The sequence below is a fragment of the Grus americana genome, chromosome Z (genome assembly GCF_028858705.1).
Source record: "Grus americana isolate bGruAme1 chromosome Z, bGruAme1.mat, whole genome shotgun sequence".
Lineage (NCBI taxonomy): Eukaryota > Metazoa > Chordata > Aves > Gruiformes > Gruidae > Grus > Grus americana.
The window spans coordinates 41,482,567-41,502,244 of NC_072891.1; the positions used below are offsets into that span (position 1 = coordinate 41,482,567).

The window sequence follows — 19,678 nt, forward strand, 5'->3', positions numbered from 1 at the left end:
GTCATAGCAAGCCTTATAACTAAAGACCTGTAAGTAAACATGTAAATAAAGGTTGTAAAGGGAACTTAGAAGTGACTTTACAGGACTCCCATTGTTTTCACATTCATTTTGAGTTATAAAGCGCCTCTGCTGTACCTGCTTGATGCCCATTGCTCTGCTCTCTGGAGGGTCTTTTCTAGCACAGCTTCTCTTCTAATCTTCAGCCTCTATTCAGCACCAGCTAGGATTGCTGTCCCACTTTTTCCAGGAACATTTTGAATGGGTAGGCACTGTTTGCAAGCACTAATTAAACTTGTGCATATGCTAATGAGGCCTTCAACAATGGAGAACAATAGAGTTTAGTGTCTGTGTTATCTGCATTTATTATTTTATTTTTTTTTTTAAATATGGCCTTTGTCACACTCCCCCACCAAGCTGATTTCTAGTCCAGGCAGTATCACAGCTTTCCTTTCTCACTGGCTACCACCATGGTGTCCCTTATGTTGCAGTAACAGGCTGTTCTGCCACCCGTTACTCCTTATGTTAGATGCAGCTTCCTTCCTCTGCTCCAAGACAATGACTACCAGTGAATAAAATAATCCATGTCAGCCCTTTTGTTTTGGTACAGTTGCCACTAGGTGCCTATAAACAATACATCATCTCGCAACCCTTGCCCAGACCAAGCTGCTGATTACAGTGAACCTATATTCTTGTTCAGGCAACTGGTGTGACCAGATGGTATCTTGTCTTTTCAAGCCTATTCAGAACATTGAAGTTGTTCTTAAAAGCAACACTGGGTAAAACTAAGGGCACAATAATACCACATCATTCTCTGAAAATTGAATTTGTTATGCGTAAAACTGAGAATGGCTTTTCAAAATTTGTTTTTGAAAATTCTAAGATTTACAAACTTTTTTTGCCACATGTAGTAATAGGAGTATGGACAAATAAATTCCTCTAATTGTTTTCCCTTCTCTCTTTCTCTCTGTTTTCCTGTCCTTACATTCAGATGATAGACATGATGTACTTTGTCATCATCATGTTGGTGGTTCTGATGAGCTTTGGCGTCGCAAGACAGGCTATTCTCTTCCCCAATGAGGAGCCTTCGTGGAAGCTGGCGAAAAACATTTTTTACATGCCTTATTGGATGATCTATGGGGAAGTGTTTGCAGACCAGATAGACCGTAAGCAAGTTTATGATTCTCATACTCCAAAGTCAGGTATCCAACTTTGATCAGATGACGTCCTATTAGATCATGTGTGTGTGCTCAATAAATGGCTCAGGATAGAGGAACTCCTTCTTCACAGAGAATGGTCACAAAAATATTTTTTCAGCAAATATTGGGAGATCAGTTTCAGAACATGCATCTGGCATCATTTTGCAATTGTTTAACCAAAAATCTGTAATGCTAAATTGCCTTGCATATGAAGAATGTTTTAAAAGGTTCCTTTTTACCAGTTGGGTGACAGGGATACCCTCCCAGGTATCTACCATGAGTTCAATGGTATACTTGGAACATAAAAAGTCACTTCTTGTTTTCTCATCCATTGGTTTGATTTTAGACCTAAATACTTTTTTACCTAACTTCATACTGACCATCAAGTCTAATAATACTGGGTTAGACCTTCAGCTTCTGCACTTCATGAGAATCTAATCCAATGTGTTTTCTTTTTTCTGTTACCTTCTCACTGCCACCACCTTTATGCTAAACCACGTGATGCAATTCTTGGGGGACAGTAGATCCATTATTAGAATTTTGCTTTATTTATTTATTCATCGGAAGGCAAGACTGTGCTAACATCAGTGCAAACAGAACAAAAGCCACTATTTCATGACCTGTCTCCTCAGGATTCACTTGGTTGGTGATCAGGAAAATGCCACTTTTCTACTTAAATTAAACCTCCTGGTGCCACCCAGTGCATTACACCGAAGGAGAGGGGGGGTCATGAGAAATGATGTGGTAGATGAACAAAGAATCACAAACAATGTATCTTTAGCAAACACTGACGTGCAACTGATGTTCATCATTCCTACTTAAATATGTGCAAGCCTTGGCAGCATTTAGAAGTGAGTACCTTTTCCAGTGGCAGATGGCATCCATTAAAGCTTTGTTTAGGATATTCCTGTGTACCACCTTAGGAAAGGGCAGCATTTTCATAATTTATCTTCTGCTTGTTCAATATTGACCAAGTTTGAATGGAAAAAGGGTGTTGATTTTTCCTGAGCTCGTTAAGGTAAGAAATGTATCTATATCACCAATAATGCCCCCAACTTATCAGTGTTTCAGATGGACAGAGGTATACATATCACATGGCATATATTTCAGCAGTTCCATGTTTATTTCTTCTTCCTGGTTAGCACAGAATCATTACTGTGGAAATAGATGAAAGCTCTTTTTTATGTTTACTTCCCCACTTTGTTTTCAGAGGCAGCATGGCATGCAGGGAAGTAAACAAATACTTAAAATCACAAAGCTTCTCACTGAGTTTAGCTTTTTACCCTGTTCCCTCATTTTTATCCTTTTTCCTTTTCTTTTCTCTTTAAAAATTCATTTCATTCTAAAGGCATAATAGCTGGGGTTATAAAACTTCATCTTGGTCCAAAAGTATAATAGAGGGATAAAGGTTTATCCCATTAAACTGTGTCTTCCTTCCACAAGCAGAATTCTGTCTGTCCCTCTACAAGTGGCCATTTATTGATGTTGTACTAAGTAACTACCATAGTGCAACAAACTTGGCAACTGGCTGAATAAAAAGTTCTCAGTATTTTTTTAATGAAGTGCTGATTATAGTTTAGAACCCTGAAACCTAAGAAATTAAAGTGTCTTTGAATGAAGTATGGGTTTTGAGTGTGAAAAGAGGGTGGCAGGCTCCATACCCTTGCATGAGGATTTAGGGACAGTCTTGTGTGTTACTCAGATGCCCAACATTTAAACACTGCAAAAAGATGCAGCATAATTACTTCTGAGGCTTAGGGAAAGTAAAATTCATGATGGTTTCAACTCCAGCTATAAGTGTGGACATGTTGTTGTTCTGTCTGTGTCAAGGAAACTAGGAGTTGCGGCAAAAGTGGTGATGCCAAAATGAAAAGCAGCACCTAGTTCCTCCTTCCTGAGAGACAGATGATGCAGGGAATTAGAATCTGCCACTCTTTCAGCACAAAATATGTTCAATATGTCATGTCTGTCTGAGGCTTGGTTGTCTCAAAAATGTTACCTCTGGAATAGACTGGGAGCATGAGCAACTGGTTCGTGATGTTGTTACACAATAAAAATTACCTGATTGGCACCCAAAAGGTTTTACTAGTATACTTACATTTCTTCACAATTTGGAAATTTGTTGTTATATATATTTTCCAAGTTGTTCTAAGCTAAATCAGCCACCGTATTCATGTTAGAGTATTACAGCATTTGTACTTTCTCAAATATGATAAACATGTTCTCAAATTGTTATCTAAACTGCAATTGAACTTAATAGTACAGAGCAGATTTTTTAATTGCTATTATTTTAGCAAATAACAAGGGTTTCTTTGTTGTTTTCTTTATATTTTGGTGTTTAATATTGCAAAATTATTTGCAAGTTTGGGATTCAGCAAAAGTGCTGATCTTGGAAGTGCATATACATTTGAGCCACGTTCCTGGAGATTATCCTAGTATCTGAGAAATGTACAAAAAAAGTATGATACTCTAAAATTTCTAGCTTTGTTTTGTTTTGTGTTTGGTTTTTCTTAATTTGATTTGTGAAGCATGCCATTAAGGCTGACCAGATACAACGTCTGGATCCATCTCCTCAGCTGGCAGCCTGTCCATCCAGTGGGTTTACTCTGATTTTTATCTTAACACACTGCACTGTTAAAACACTAGCTAAATGCCTCGCTTTAAAATAAAGCATGTTGTATACATTTACATTTTTTACCCATAATTTCTGTATTCATTTCATTTCATTTTTTAAATTCGTATATTAACTGGAGTGGGCATTAGTGTCCTATTGGCATGTGATCTCACCTTCAACTCAAAAGTGGGGATAGAATTGTATCCTCACTTCTGGGAATATGAATACACTATTCAGTGGTGGTGTTTATTATCAGTGATGTACATAAATACTACATTGCTACAAATTCCTGATTATCGACCAATTGTAAGGGGGCGGGGAGGGGGGAGAAGCAGAGTAAATCTTTTCAAATTGCAAAATTCAGGTAAATTCAATAAAAAGAGCAAAACCAGTCTCAAAGCAGATCCTCTCAGACCGACAGTTCATCACAGCCATGTTTGCTGGGGGAGGAAGAGGAATCTGTGTCAGGAAACTGGTGATGGTGTATGCAACTGTCTCACTTTTAGGCTGCCTTTCTTAATCCAGTGGAGCCTTGTGCTGTCGGATGGGATGCACGGGGCAGCAGCCAGCCACTTAGCTGCTTTAGTGAATGCCTGTCTGGAAGGAAATCCACAAACACTGTAAAAATCTCTCCCTCAGTTCACCTCACTTATTCTGGCAATTTTAGCCAAAAAATGCACAACACAGTTGTCACATGCAAAGAACTTTGTTTTCACCTTGCCAAGCTATCTGCCCCTCCAGAATACTATGGGTACAGAAGTATATAAGAAATACTGAAGAGGAAAGAATTACACAGGGAGTGAGTTTGCTTGGTAAAAAATGTAGATAGATGGCATAAATTGCAACATGAGAAATGGCAGTCACCTGTAGAAGATCAGCAACAGACCACACATTTTCCTATATTCAGAAGGCAAAGCAACTGAGCCAACATGGGTTTGGTTTTTTTGGTTTGGGCTGTTTTTCAGATTTGCCTGGTGTCTCACATGTCAGATTTGCATCTGGATTTTCTTTCCAGCTGACAGCATTTCAAGTGCCATCTGGAATCCGAAGATCAGTCTGAGTTGTGTTTGTTCCCTGTGCTTACTCCCTTATTGGAAAAACCTACATAGTTTAAGAGAAAAAGATGGGTCCTCCTTCTCTTTCACTTGTATTGGAGGACTGCCAATTATACACAGGTTTTCACTATCCAGTGAACTTAAGAGGAAAGAATAATTACTAGAAAAGACATTTTTAAATTCTTTAAATTTGTCTATTAGATTTTTTTTTAAGTTCTCAAAGGTTTCTTAGTATAAATGAAAATTTTATGCTAAATTATATACAATCTTAGAGGTTTTACACTTTTCACATCTCCATAGGAGCTTCCTGTGAGGACTGTCATTTGCGTGGATCACTCTGGAATTAGAACAGAATAAATCATACCTGTGTTGGTTTTTCAGTTTGGATTTTGGTTTTTGGTTGCTTTTTTTTTTTTAATGTGTATTGCAGCTCTGCAGCAGGCAAGATTTTTAGCATTGTTAGACAAAGGCAGAGGATGAAATTTGTGCACAGCCCACACATCATTTTGAAAGTCTTTCTGCCCCAAATTGCAGTAGTATTTCCCTTCCTAGCACTCCTCTGAGGTTATATTTTGGGTTCCATTTAGTTGAATATTTTTAATGTCAGCGGGGAGGAGGATGGAGAAAGCACTAGAGAGAACAAGAACAATACAGAGATTTACTATAAATTTTGATTAAAATACCAGCTGATTGGAAAGATGTTTCAAAGTCATTTTTAGTGTGGCTGAGGGCAAGAAGCAACGTGTAAGATCATGATGTTGTAGTTAAAGCAACTTTTCTGAACTAATGAGACACTGTTGAATTCCCTGGATGTTTCTGCTGATGAACAGAGCAATGGTGTGAGATTCAGAGTTCCCAGAGTTCAGTGTTTTCTCTGTCAGTGAAGAAGTGGACAGCACTAGGCAGCTCGCTTAGCCTTTTTTCAATATTTACCAGCCTGGCAAACTGGTAAAGTTGCTTAGACATTTCATTAAAAAAAAAAAAAATGCTTTCAGATCCTTTGAGTTCAACGCAGATCAAAATTGGAAGATGTCTATGTACTCATAAACAGGGTGATCAAAGTGCATTTAAAATGTGCAGGCTTGAATTAAAAAAAAAAAAAAAAAGAAAGATGGGTTGGTTTGTTAGTTAATACACTTATTGGTTTCCCTATTCATTATAATCGTGATCATATGAACCCATTCCACAGTTTCTTGTGATTTCAAACAAATCAACTTCTATTGTAAAAGTGGTATCCATTTTTACGTGAGAAGCTTTCATCAAAGGCAAAAAGTGATTTGGTAACAAAGCTGTTCAATCATGCACTTTCCTCTCTCCATTATTTCCCAGAACTACTTTGGAAGGGTGCAGCTGGGGGAAGAGTCATGATGCAGAAATTTGCAAACATTGTTTCCCAAGCCCTCCACCCAATACACAGTAAAAATTATCAGTGCCCATGTCATGACAGTAATTACGGCAGGGAAACAAATTCTTCCTGAGCTCTGCTGCCACTTTACATCTGAAATGCACAGAGGTGTGGGTTACTGCTGTTACTGCTGTTTGCTTTGCAACTATTTGCTGGCCAGGAAAGAGGAAGGGTTAGGTATGTAGCAGGAAAGGCCCATACAGGAAACTGTAGATGGGAGCCCAGAATGAAAAATAAGCATAGGAGGAGACTGTGAAAAAGGAAACAAGAGATGCAAAAAATATGTACGTCCACAGATGTCAGGATGCAATATTTGAAAGCTGAGTGAAGTTAATGCATGTAATTGAAATTAAAACTCCAGTCATTTATTATTTTGTAAAGCCTGAGTTCAGGACCTAATGTCTGGCCTTTATCCATTGTCCTGTAGGCATCAGACTGATTAGGTTTTTCAGTTACCTGAAATAGGCATATAGTTATACTAACAGAATTTGCTTCAGCAAAAAATTTCAATAGAATTAAGTACTGTATGTATTTTTTGTTAAAGCAAGGCTTTAATGTTAAAAGATGAGTATGTTTTCATACATATGTTGTGGTTTAACCTCAGCTGGCAACAAAGCACCATGCAGGCACTCACTCACTCCCCTCGCCCCAGAGTGGGATGGGGAGGAGAATGGAAAAAAAAATCGTGGGTTGAGATAATGATCAATAGGATAACAAAGGAAGATAATTATTATACAAATGATTAAACAAAAACAAGTGGTGCACAAATGCAATTGCTCACCACTTGCAGGAAGAAAAAACCTGATGCCCAGCCTGTTTTTCCTGAGCAGCGAATCTGCCTCCCGACTAGCTTCCCCAGTTAGATACGGAGTGTGATATTATATGGTAGGGAATATCCCTTTGGCCAGTCTGCGTCAGCTGTCCTGGCTGTGCTCTCCTAGCTTCTTGTGCACCTGGTAGGGCGTGGGAAGCTGAAAAGTCTTTGACTTAGTGTCAGCACAACAACTACCTAGCAACATCTAAAAACATCAGTGTGTTATCAATGTTATTCTCATACTAAATCCAAAACACAGCACTATACCAGCTCGTAGAAAGAAAATTAACTTTATCCCAGCCAAAACCAGCATAACATGTTAAAATCGTGCTTTGAAAAAGTTTCTTATCACAATATGTTACTGCACATATTAAAAAAAAATACTGCATTTCTCCAAACATAATTAAAATGGTCAAACCACGTTACACAAGAAAGACAGGTGCGGATCCCTCAGGGATGAGGCACAGCACTCAGCAAGTGAAAGTGTCGGCTTTATGGAAAGTGTAGCGTTACCATGGTGGGAGCCCCGGGACACCAACACTCATCAAATGGGTCCCCCATGCAGTGGAGCCCCGCTCAGGAGTGAAGCTCAAGGGAAAGCACCGCAGGGGTGGATAGTAAAACTTGCACTGATTAACATATCATGCATATGCAATACCCTGTTTTGCTCATTAGCAAACTTGCTGATGTAATGCAGGTGCTGTTATCCAAATTCTGAGTTCCGCAGCTGTCCTTCACATCACTGGCACCCATGCAGAGATCTGTGCAGATGGGGGGAAGCAAACTCCCCCAGCTTACCATAACAAGGAGATAAGACGCGCTCGGGACTTTACATACTTGGAGGGGGGAGGCAAACTGTCCTGGGTTACCGTAACAAAGTCTTCTCAAACCCTACAAACAGAATTCTAATTTCTTAAATGTAAATAAGTATCTTCATTATCTAAAAATAATATCATTGCTACTTTTAGCCTCCTGCCAGAGTCCTCTGTCCTTTTTCACAGAGAAATTTCTGTTTCTGGTTTCCTGGGAGTAATTATTTTAAACAAACAGTTTATGTAACAGTGGGAAAAAATCTTTTGAAATTAATGTTGTCATTTAAAGATGTAAGAAGTTCAGTGATGTGCAGTGGAACATAGAGTTCTGCATTTTGGACACATATCATACATTTTCTCATGCCACTGAAGATGTGAAGATTAAGTGGTGGCTTAGTTCTCCATAAAGTAAGGCATGAGATTAATATTCCCTTGTTATTTAAAAACTGTTCCCACAGCAGAATGAGTAAAAGAGAGAAACTTTTGCAAACCTTCAGGACAAGCCAAACACTCTACTGGAGAAACTGGCAACTCATGGCTTGCATGGGCATATTCTTCTCTAGGTAAAAAACTGGCTGGATGGCCGGGCCCAAAGAGTTGTGGTGAATGGAGTTACATTCAGTTGGTGGATGGTCACAGGTGATGTTCCCCAGGGCTCAGTACTGTGGCCAGTTTCCTTTAATATCTTTATCAATGATCTGCATGAGCAGATCGAGTGCACCCTTAGTAAATTTGCAGATGACACCAAGCTGAGTGGGAGTGTTGATCTGCTTGAGGGCAGAAAGGCTCTGCAGATGGATCTGGACAGGCTGGATCGATGGGCTGAGGCCAATTGTATGAAGTTCAACAAGGCCAAGTGCCAGGTCCTGCACTTGGGTCACAACAACCCCATACAACGCTACAGGCTTGGGGAAGAGTGGCTGGAAAGCTGCCTGGTGGAAACGGACCTGGGGGTGCTGGCTGACAGCCGGCTGAATATGAGCCAGCAGTGTGCCCAGGTGGCCAAGGAGGCAAACGGCATCCTGGCTTGTATCAGAAATAGTGTGGCCAGCAGGACTAGGGAAGTGATCGTCCCCTTGTATTTGGTACTGGTGAGGCTGCACCTCAAGTCCTGTGTTCCATTTTGGGCCCCTCACTGCAAAAAGGACATTGAGGTGCTGGAGTGTGTCCAGAGAAGGGCAACAAAGCTGGTGAAGGGTCTAGAGCACAAGTCTTGTGAGGAGCGGCTGAGGGACCTGGGGTTGTTTAGCCTGGAGAAGAGGAGGCTGAGGGGAGACCTTCTCACTCTCTACAACTACCTGAAAGGAGGTTGTAGCCAGGTGGGTGTTGGTCTCTTCTCCCAAGTAACAAGTGATAGGGCAAGAGGAAATGGCCTCAAGTTGTGCCAGGGGAGGTTTAGGTTGGATATTAGGAAAAATTTCTTCACCGAAAGGGTTATCAAGCATTGGAACAGGTTGAGTTACCATCCCTGGTGGTATTTAAAAGATGTGTAGATGTGGTGCTTAGGGACATGGTTTAGTGGTGGACTTGGCAGTGCTGGGTTAATGGCTGGACTTGATGATCTTAAAGGTCTTTTCCAGACAAAACAATTCTATGATTTTATGCATGTATAGAATAGACTTTGGGAACTTGTCTGTGTAGGAAGTCTAACTTGGCCATCACTATGTGGCATAAACTGATAGGAATGCACTAATGCCTCTGTTGCAGGCAAATAAAGCTGAAGAAATCTTTTTTGTAGTTGTCAAAGATTATTTTTTTTAGATTAAATTATCTTTTTTTAGTAGAAAAAAAAAAAGGCACAATAGAATTGTAACCAGACTTTGACCTGAGTTTTTTATCTCATTGATCTAAGGTTTAAAAAATGCTTCTCACCAATTTCTCTCATTGCTACAAAAGACATTATTTCTTCTGTCCTTCAGCACACAAAACAGTTTTCCTCAACTGATACAGTGATTGTTCCATTACTGGTGAAATTATGATGGGTTTTGGTAATGTGTTGTGTTGGACTTTGTAGATCTGAATCAACATGTGAGCAAGTTATTTCCACACAGACAGAAATGTAAGTCTCATATTGAGTGCTGATACCAAGAGGTACTATACGTCCCAATTTCTGCTGGGTGATGTCTAAGCACATATAGCCCCACACTCACAGCAGCTCACAGATGGCATTTTGAATGTCTAAATGAAACCAGTGCTTGGAGCAGTGCAGGAAGCATGAAATCAGCACTAACTTAAAATGATCTGCAAGGTGATGCTTTCTGAGAAATAAAGAATTGCATACTCTCAGCCAGTTCCAGTAATAAAGTGTATTTTTGTAAGTAGGAAGGACTAGTGACACGATGGGTCCAGACACAAAAGAGCTGCTTGTAGTAGTAGTAGTATTGCTTGTATTTGGCTTTGCCATTTCTTTTTCCATGAGTTGAATATTTTGAGAGAGTTCTTGTTTGAAGCTGATGTATCGTGCATTCTTCTGTCCCATATGGCTATAATATTTCTATATGTAATAGCCAAACAGCTATTGTAGCACCCAAAACCGCATACCCAAATCACACATAATATCATAAGATTGCCAGTACAGACACCCACAGCTGAATCCCATGCTCTGTGAACCAAGTTCAGGAAGACCTTTTTGAGAAGAAGCAATAGTTGGTATTGGAAATCATGGATTTGTTGACATAGAGTGGAATTTTACAAAACATATGGCATTGGCAAACTTTGTTGTCCGTGAAATCAGTGGGAAACTCACATTGATATCAGCAGAAAATGAGCCAGTGCTGAGCACTTTGAAAATTCCTCATTTAAACTTCTTTTTGATAGGGATGAGGGGAAGCTAGCTGTAGTGCTGTGCAAAATTTACTAAGATGCTTTGTATATGTAAGCTGCTTTTTCAATAATTTTCTTGAAGAGCTGATTACAGAGGTACTTAGGAACACTAGGACTGAGGCTAGAAAGACATAAACTGAATCCACACTTGCAAATGCAGGTCACTCACCACAGTGCATGAAACCATGTAAAAAAAGCAAGCAAGGAAAACTATTTCACAATGTTTTCTCTCCCCTTGCTTCAGTTCTACAACATTAATACTGAGAATATTTTTGTTTCAAAGCATTCAGGGATGGAACAGGTGGCAACTCTGCTGCCTACATGTCCATTTACCTGGTACAGTAAAGACTTTATAATCTCACCCACTGTTTCTAGGCATGCTGTCAAAAGTCCTTAATAGCAGAGGGTCATTATGAGTAAGTCCCAGTGGGGCTTGAGGCAGTGCAGTGCACAGCAATAAATGTCTTCTCATTAATTTACTTGCATGTACTTCTTTTTCCTTATGCTATTTATCACATCCCTCTCCATCAAACAAAAAAGATCAAGCTTTCACCATTAAAAAAATAATATGTGAGCTTTTTTCTGGGATTAAACATTTTGATCATTTTATTTGGACAGCCACTAATTACTACCAGAGTACAATGATATTTTAGCTGTATGCAACCAGGCAGCTTACTCACACCAGACATGTCTCCTGCAATTTCTGAGGGAAATATCTTGATATTCATGGGAAATAACACACAATAACAAGAACTACAGCTTGTAAAATCTGTGATAGCAAGTGCAAACTTCTTGGGGGGGAGCATCAATGCCACTGTTATTTGGAAGATATTGCTTTGGCAGGCAGGCCTTTATAAATATTTAAATATTTCTGTAAAAAGCACTGAAAAAATAAGATTCATTCCTATTTTGCATTTTTTTTTTTTGCATTTTTGTTCCCAGCTCCTTGTGGTCAAAATGAAACCAGAGAAGATGGCAAAATAATCCAGCTACCTCCCTGCAAGACAGGAGCATGGATCGTTCCTGCCATCATGGCCTGTTACCTCTTGGTTGCAAACATACTTTTGGTGAATCTCCTTATTGCTGTTTTCAAGTGAGTGATGCATCGCAAACTATGGACTTGGGGGCAATGGGCATTATTCACAGCCTAAGAAGGCTCCTAAGCTGAAGACTTTGGCTAAGACCCATTTTCAGAGGATGTGAGGGTGAGAGGGAAAGAGGCAGTAGCTTGTCTCCAGGGAATGAGGGAAATGCCAAGTTCTTCACATTGTCTCATTTCCAAGGACAGACACCTGATGGGAATCAGGGCACAGAAGCCAAAAAATGTAAAGTTCAGTAATGGCATCATTCACTCCTGATATGGAAAACAAGAATAAAAATACTTTCCTGTCTCATTGCGTTGAGGTAAGGCTCAGTGGTTGAACACAGCAGACGTACACAGTAGCAAGATACTTTGAAATGGCTAATTGCTGCTGCGCTTTGCTGAAACACAAACTTAATCATTGCTGTTGTTATTCTTCCTCTTTTTGCGACATGGAAACATTTGCCACTATTAATGAAATGTGTCTAGTTAAGGTGCTGTTATGTCATCTTTGGCAAAGTACCCAAAACCATTTCAATCTGATGTTATTTTCCTCATCTTGCCTTCTAGCAATACGTTTTTTGAAGTCAAATCTATATCCAACCAAGTATGGAAGTTTCAAAGATATCAGCTAATCATGACATTTCACGAAAGACCTGTTCTCCCTCCGCCGCTGATCATTTTCAGCCACATGACTATGATATTCCAGCACCTCTGCTGCAGATGGCGGAAGCATGAAAGCGACCCAGATGAGAGAGACTATGGATTAAGTAAGCCTTAGACAATTTAAAGGGTGGGACTTTCAAATGCCCTTGGTAATATCTAGTGTTTTTCATGAAGGAAGGCTAAGTCCAGCACCTTGATAACCTTTCCAGCAGAGAACTACTTTTAACTGCAAAAAACTTATCTGAATCAGTTAGTTTTACCTTCATTGTCCAATCCTAAGCTCTCCGAAGAGCGTTAATGAGGCTATGTTTTTCTGGGATTTTTGGGGTTGCTCCTCCTTTTGTTCCTTCAAAGCAAAGGGGTTTGCTAGAGGTCTGTAATTGCCGGAATTCTTCCTACAGTCCATCACACTTCCAGATCTGTTTTATTTCTGAAAATGCAGAGACAGTATTCCTACTTTTTGAGCAAACAGCACATACTTTCCCCCAACACACTTTTTGCCTAGATAAGCTGAGAGATGGTGAGAAGTAATTATTTTGTAGACACATTTTCTCTCCTTGACACTGACTCAAACTGGAGGAGTAGTTTCTCCAGACGCTTTAATACGAACTCCCATAAGCATGACTGAAAACCTGTCAGATTATTTTGATAACACTTTCTCTCCTCTTCTCTATCTAGTTCTTCAAAGTAGAAGATCTCCACCTCCCGCAATGTATATGCCAGAGGCAGGGAGCTAAGGGATGTGCATCTCTTCCCAACACTAGCCCATGCCGCAGCCCATTTCTCTATGAGGAGGGAGCTGGAGCCATGTGGTGGCACTGGAGATGCAAGTGCAACCAGACTGCTCTCCTCCCACTCGCACCACGCTGTCTGCCACAGCCCTTGCTGCTGCCTGCAGATAGCAGCTCTTGCCATGCCAAATAGATCCTCTGTACTCTCAGACTCCTTTCCTAGCGGTTTACTAATTTGATTACATTTGTCCTAGGTTACAGGTAGGCTTTGGCTCTCACCATCTCTCCAGGACATGACCAGCAGCTGTGTTTAGATCTCATGCAATCAAAACATATTCATGTTTGCTCAGCATTTGCCTGCTTAAGTGTTTCTGTCTCCAGAAACTTATATAATTGAAGCCACTAATTTGGTAATTAGTTGCATTTATCTGCTTTCATACCAAAACGCCAGATACATTTGAAGCCTGCTTTTGAAAGTTTATTCCATGAATTCCGCCATAAGAAGAATGTAGTTAATTTCACATGTTAATCTTTTCCAAATTCACATTTTTCCATTGTTTCCACAGAACTTTTCATAACTGAGGATGAATTGAAAAAAGTCCATGATTTTGAAGAGCAGTGCATAGAAGAATATTTTAGAGAAAAGGATGACAGATTCAATTCCTCCAATGATGAAAGAATCCGCGTCACTTCAGAAAGGTGCACTTTTTTTGTTTGTTGTCTCATAAGGTGATCTGGAAATGTGTTTATGCTGCCATTCTCACCCTTCCTTTCTTTTTCTTGCAAAGGAAAACATTTGAGGTATTTTTTAACATGTCTTAACCAAAAATCAGAGTCATAAAAGGTGGTGAATTTCTTTTCTCTTTTTTTTTTTGTTTCTTAAAGTTTTGAAAATGGGAATCTTTTAACCAGTTGTACTAGAACACAACTGCCATAGTGAGAAACAAAGTATTCTTGCATTCCAGTTCTTAAAGCAGAATTTTAGGGCACAAGTGGTCAGAACCCAATGGGAGAGTAAATGAGAGTTCCTCAATGAAAACTAGGGCTTTAGCACTGACCTGCTAGCCATTCAGATAAACAGTGAGCCTTGTTTCAGGATGGCCTTGCTAGGTAAGCTAGTTTCATTGAGAGCAACAGGGATCTTGCCATTAATTTAAAAGGAACTACACATTTCCCCTACAGCAATGAAATGCACAGAGGACAAAGGTAATATGTTAATTTAGTGGAAGCTGTCAGTCTTCAAATTCATCAGTCCTAAAAATTCATAAATCTATTCATCTGCTGTGGTGCTTATATGCTTTTATCACACAGCAGCTAAGCAACAGAGTTAAATTTTGAGGACAAAGTTTGCTGTCTGATTCATAGCACTGTTACCAATAAATATTTTAGGGCAATATCCTGTCAGATATTCATAAAACTTATGAACCACGGAATACTCTATTCCCTGAATACTCCACTTTTACTTGAGTAACAGAGGTCAGGTGAGTTGTCATTGTAATAGATTACACAGATATAATACTCTTCTCCTTATACATAATCTTCTAACACTGCCCCTTATGCAGCAATGCCTAAAATATGTTTTCTGTAGGCAAGGAAACATGCTTTTAATTTGGTTTTGAAATAAATCTATGCCAGAGCAGGATTAGCAGATATAATATCCTTTAATCATCTGCATTACTGAAAACAGCACTCCTAAAACACACATTTTAGAAAAGGATATTAAAGGGGAAGTATGGTGAGGCATGGAATGGCTTCCTCGCACAGAATGACCAAGTAATCCAGCTCTACTTAGTCTGGAAAAGACAAATGAGTGAAGAAATGATAGAGATCTATATAATTATGAGTGCAAGGAGATGGTAAGTAGAAATCAATTCTTTGCTGCCTCTCTCAGAACAAGATATAGGGGAGCAACAGATTAATCTAGCAGGAGCCCAGCTTCAAAATAAACAAAAATAGGTGGTTTTTTTCATGCAGTAAGTAGTAGAACAGAGCAAATTCTTGAAGGCGGATGAGGTCTAAAAGAAGCGGATGAGGTCTAAAAGAAGCTGATGATGTCAGCTAAAAGTCTACACAGGTTCAAAAGGAGACTAGACAGGCTTACGGAAGAGAAATCCAGTAAGGACTGCTAAATACATAGAGATCATATTAGGTCCATGAAGTTCGTGAGCAGAAAATATTTAGAGACTGAAGAATAGAAGAGGGGAAGGTTTACATATGCTTTAAAGTAAGATAGTGGGCTAAATTGATCTCTGGTCCAACTGAGTACCTTTTTTTCTTGAATTTTGATAGTCCAGTGGTCAGAGAAGTAACCTGAAAATCATAGGTACAGGTTCAAATCTCTGTTCGGGTATAGCTTCCTTTTGGTGGCCAAGGAAAGAAGAGGTACATTTGAAACCTCTGTAATTAAGAAGTAATCCATCTGAGACCTCTCTCACTTTACGCACGTAGTCTAAGTCCTTGAAAATGAATACATACATAAAAGTCTGCCTTTGCACTCTGTGCTGGCTCTGTTTTATAAGAAAAGAGTCTTTATCTCTATTTTACATGAATGGCTTAAAGCACCTCGTTCCAGAAGAGAGTTCATGATTATGAATCCTAAATGAAGACAAGCACCTGAGCCCCACAGAGAAACAGTTCTTTAAAAAGCCATTTACCTTAGTCAATAGTGTAATGTGGAAACCAGCATGCCCCAGCTCTGCGAGGGAGCGACTCCATGGGGTACAGAGGCCACTCCCAGACCCAGGAACACTACTAGGACTTGCAGCAATGAAATCCCAGGTGAATGCAGTTGTCATTTCATAATAGCTCTCTTCTCTCCTTGCCAAACCAACTGCAATGCTCTACCACACAAGGCAAGTGCAAATACTTCAAGGATCTGAGGAATACTTTAAAGATGTTTGAGGAATCAGGGCTATCTAAGTATCTAAAATAACACACATTTTAAAAACTGGATGCCCAGGTCTGTCATTTTGCCTGCAGTTATGGCCAGGAAAATATCCCTTGAAATGTTCTTAATCTAAACACCAAACTTCTTTTTTCTAACCCATGACGCATTCAAGTATTTAAAATCCAGATTTGCACTTTATTGTGTCTGAATAGACACATCTTTGTACAATTATCAAGATGTAAAGCAAAGAAAACAGAAGATGTAAGAGTACACAGTTTCTCTTCCAATGTCCAGTCATTAGCCTGCAGTAGTAGACCAAGCACAATACCTACATTATAGCCATAAGATATCAGCTTAATCATCTGTTCCCCCTGAAGACTTTCTGTTTGCAGGAATCTGAGGATGCTGTTAGGCTCAAGGAGAAGGAAGGGCTGGGACAAGCCCTGTGTGACATACCTGCACCTGGATCTGGACTGGTCACTGCCTTCCCTCTCCTCCATGCTTCTGTGATAAAGGCACCTCTTGCTTGAGCAGCTCCTACTTACAGGTGGATTTATCAGAGTGCCCAAGGTCCTGCTTGGAGGAAGAACAGCTGCACAGTGTAGGCGCAAAGCCCAGTACGCGTGGAAGAGGGAGTAGGAGACAAGCACTGGAAGGGAAACAGTAGATGGGAACAAGACTTACTTTGAGGCTCAGTCTAGGTGTGTCCCAGAGGCAGGTTAGGAGATCAGGAAAACAAAGAATAAGACATCCTGTTTCTTGCTGCATTGACCTGGGTGTGAATCACAGAATCACAGATTGGTGGGGGTTGAAAGGCACCTCTGGAGATCATCTAGTCCAACCCCCCTGCTAAAGCAGAATCACCTAGGGCAGGTTGCACAGGATGATGTCCAGGCAGGTTTTGAATATCTACAGAGAAGAAGACTCCACAGCCTCTCTGAGCAACCTGTTCCAGTGCTCAGTCACCCTCGCAGTAAAGAAGTTTTTCCTCACATTGAGACGGAACTTGCTGTGTTCCAGTTTGTGCCCATTGCCCCTTGTCCTGTCACTGGGCACCACTGAAAAGAGTCTGGAGAGAGATGCTCCAGTCCCCTAATAATCTTTGTAGCCCTCCGCTGGACTCTTTGCAGTAGTTCCCTGTCTTTCTGGACCTGGGGGGCCCAGAACTGGACACAATATTCCAGATGTGGCCTTTCCAGAGCAGAGTAGAGGGGAAGGATAACCTCCCTTGACCTGCTGGCCACGCTCTTCTTAATGCACCCCAGGATACCATTGGCCTCCTTGGCCATGAGGGCACATTGCTGGCTCATGGAGAGCCTGTTGTCCACCAGGACTCCCAGGTCCTTCTCTGCAGCACTGCTTTCCAGCAGGTCAACCCCTAACCTGTACTGGCACTTGGGGTTATTCCTCCCCAAGTGCAGGACCCTACACTTCCCCTGTTGAATTTCATATGGTTCCTCTCCACCCAACTCTCTAGCCTGTCCAGGTCTCGCTGAATGGCAGCGCAGCCTTCTGGTGTGTCGGCCATTCCTCCCAGTTTTGTATCATCAGCAAACTTGCTGAGGGTATACTCTGTCCCCTCGACCAGGTCACTGATGAATATGTGGAATAAGAGTGGACCCAGTACTGACCGCTGGGGCACACCACTAGCTACAGGCCTCCAACTAGACTCTGCGCTACTTATCACAACCCTCTGGGCTCTGCCATTCAGCCAGTTCTCTACCCACCTCACTGTCTACTCATCTAACCCACACTTCCTAAGCTTGCCTATGAAGATGTTATGAGAGACAGTGTCGAAAGCCTTACTGAAGTCAAGGTAGACAACATCTACTGCTCTCCCTTTATCCACCCAGACAGTCATGCCATCACAGAAGGCTATCAGATTGGTCAAGTGTGGTTTCCCCTTGGTGAATCCATGCTGACCACTCCCGATAACCTTATTTTCCTCCACATGCTTATTGATGACCCCCAGAATGAGCTGTTCCATCCCCTCTCCAGGGATGAAGATGAGGCTGACTGGCCTGTAGTTTTCCGGGTCCTCCTTCTTGCCCTTTTTGAAGACCAGAGTGACATCGGCTTTCCTCAAGTCCTCAGGCACCTCTCCTGTTCTCCATGACCTTTCAAAGATGACTGAGAGTGGTCTAGCAATAACATCTACCAGCTCCCTGAGCACTCATGGGTGCATCCCATCAAGGCCCATGGATTTGTGGACGTTGAGTTTACCTATATATTCTCTAACTCAATCCTTCTTGACGAAGGGAAGGTCTTCCTTTCTCCAGACATTCTCTCCCACCTCCAGGGTCTGGGTTTCCTGAGGGCCGGCCTTAGCAATAAAGACCAAAGCAAAGACGACATTCAGTAATTCCACCTTCTCTGTATCCTCTATCACCAGGGCACCCACCTCATTCAGCAGTGGGGCCTGTGGAGGGTTGACCCTGGCTGGAGGCCAGGTGCCCACCAGAGCCGCTCTCTCACTCCCCTCATTCACTAAACAGGGGAGAAAAGGCATAACGAAATGCTTGTAGGTCGAGATAAGGACAGGGAGAGATCACTCACTAATTGTTGTCACGAGCAAAACAGACCAAACTTAGAGAGGGAATTCATCTAATTTATTACTAGGCAAAACAGAGTAGAGGAATGAGAAAATAAAATCAACTCTTGAAACACCTCCCCCCACCCCTCCCATCTTCCCGGGCTCGACTTCACTCCTGGCTTCAACCTTCCCCCCCTCAGCGGCACAGGGGGATGGGGAGTGGGGGTTACGGTCAGTTCATCTCACGGTGTTTCTGCCGCTTCTTCATCCTCAGGGGGAGGACTCCTCTCATCGTTCCCCTGCTCCAGCATGGAGTCCCTCTCACGGGGTGCAGACCTTCAGGAGCAGACTGCTCCAGCGTGGGGTCCCCCACAGGGTCACAAGTCCTGCCAGCAAACCTGCCCTGGCGTGGGCTCCCCTCTCCACGGGTCCACAGGTCCTGCCAGGAACTTGCTCCAGCGTGGGCTTCCCACGGGCCACAGCCTCCTTCAGGTGCCTCCACCTGCTCCAGCATAGGGTCCTCCACGGGCTGCAGGTGGAATCTCTACACCCCCTCATCCTTCCTCCATGGGCTGCAGGGGGACAGCCTGCTTCACCATGGCCTTCACCACGGGCTGCAGGGGGATCTCTGCTCCGGCACCTGGAGCACCTCCTCCCCCTCCTTCTTCACTGACCTTGGTGTCTGCAGAGTTTCTTACATCTTCTCACTCCTCTCTCCGGCTGCAAAAGCTCTCTCTGTTTTTTTTTCCCTTCTTAAATATGTTATCACAGAGGCGCTGATTGGCTTGGCCTTGGCCAGCGGCGTGCCCGTCTTAGAGCTGGCTGGCATTGGCTCTATCAGACAGAGGGGAAGCTTCTAGCAGCTTCTCACAGAAGCCACCCCTGTAGCCCCCCCGCTACCAAAACCTTGCCACGCAAACCCAACACAGGGCCACATTTTCCCTAGTCTTCCTTTTGCTGCTGATGTACTTGAAGAAGCCCCTCTTGTTGTCCTTGACATCCTTTGCCAGACTTAATTTCAAGTGGGCCTTAGTATTCCTCGTTGCATCCCTACATTCTCT

General features: G+C 41.7%; 1 protein-coding gene across 4 annotated transcripts in view; it reads left to right on the forward strand.

The window, feature by feature from the left end:
• TRPM3 (transient receptor potential cation channel subfamily M member 3) overlaps nucleotides 1-19,678 on the forward strand; it is a 429,177-nt gene that overhangs the window by 395,236 nt on the left and 14,263 nt on the right. For all 4 annotated transcript variants that reach the window (XM_054809132.1, XM_054809133.1, XM_054809134.1 and 1 more), the window contains 4 exons: nucleotides 989-1,163; nucleotides 11,662-11,812; nucleotides 12,371-12,570; nucleotides 13,764-13,896. In XM_054809132.1, the coding sequence (XP_054665107.1) occupies nucleotides 989-1,163; nucleotides 11,662-11,812; nucleotides 12,371-12,570; nucleotides 13,764-13,896 (659 nt within the window). The remainder of the gene's footprint in view (nucleotides 1-988; nucleotides 1,164-11,661; nucleotides 11,813-12,370; nucleotides 12,571-13,763; nucleotides 13,897-19,678) is intronic.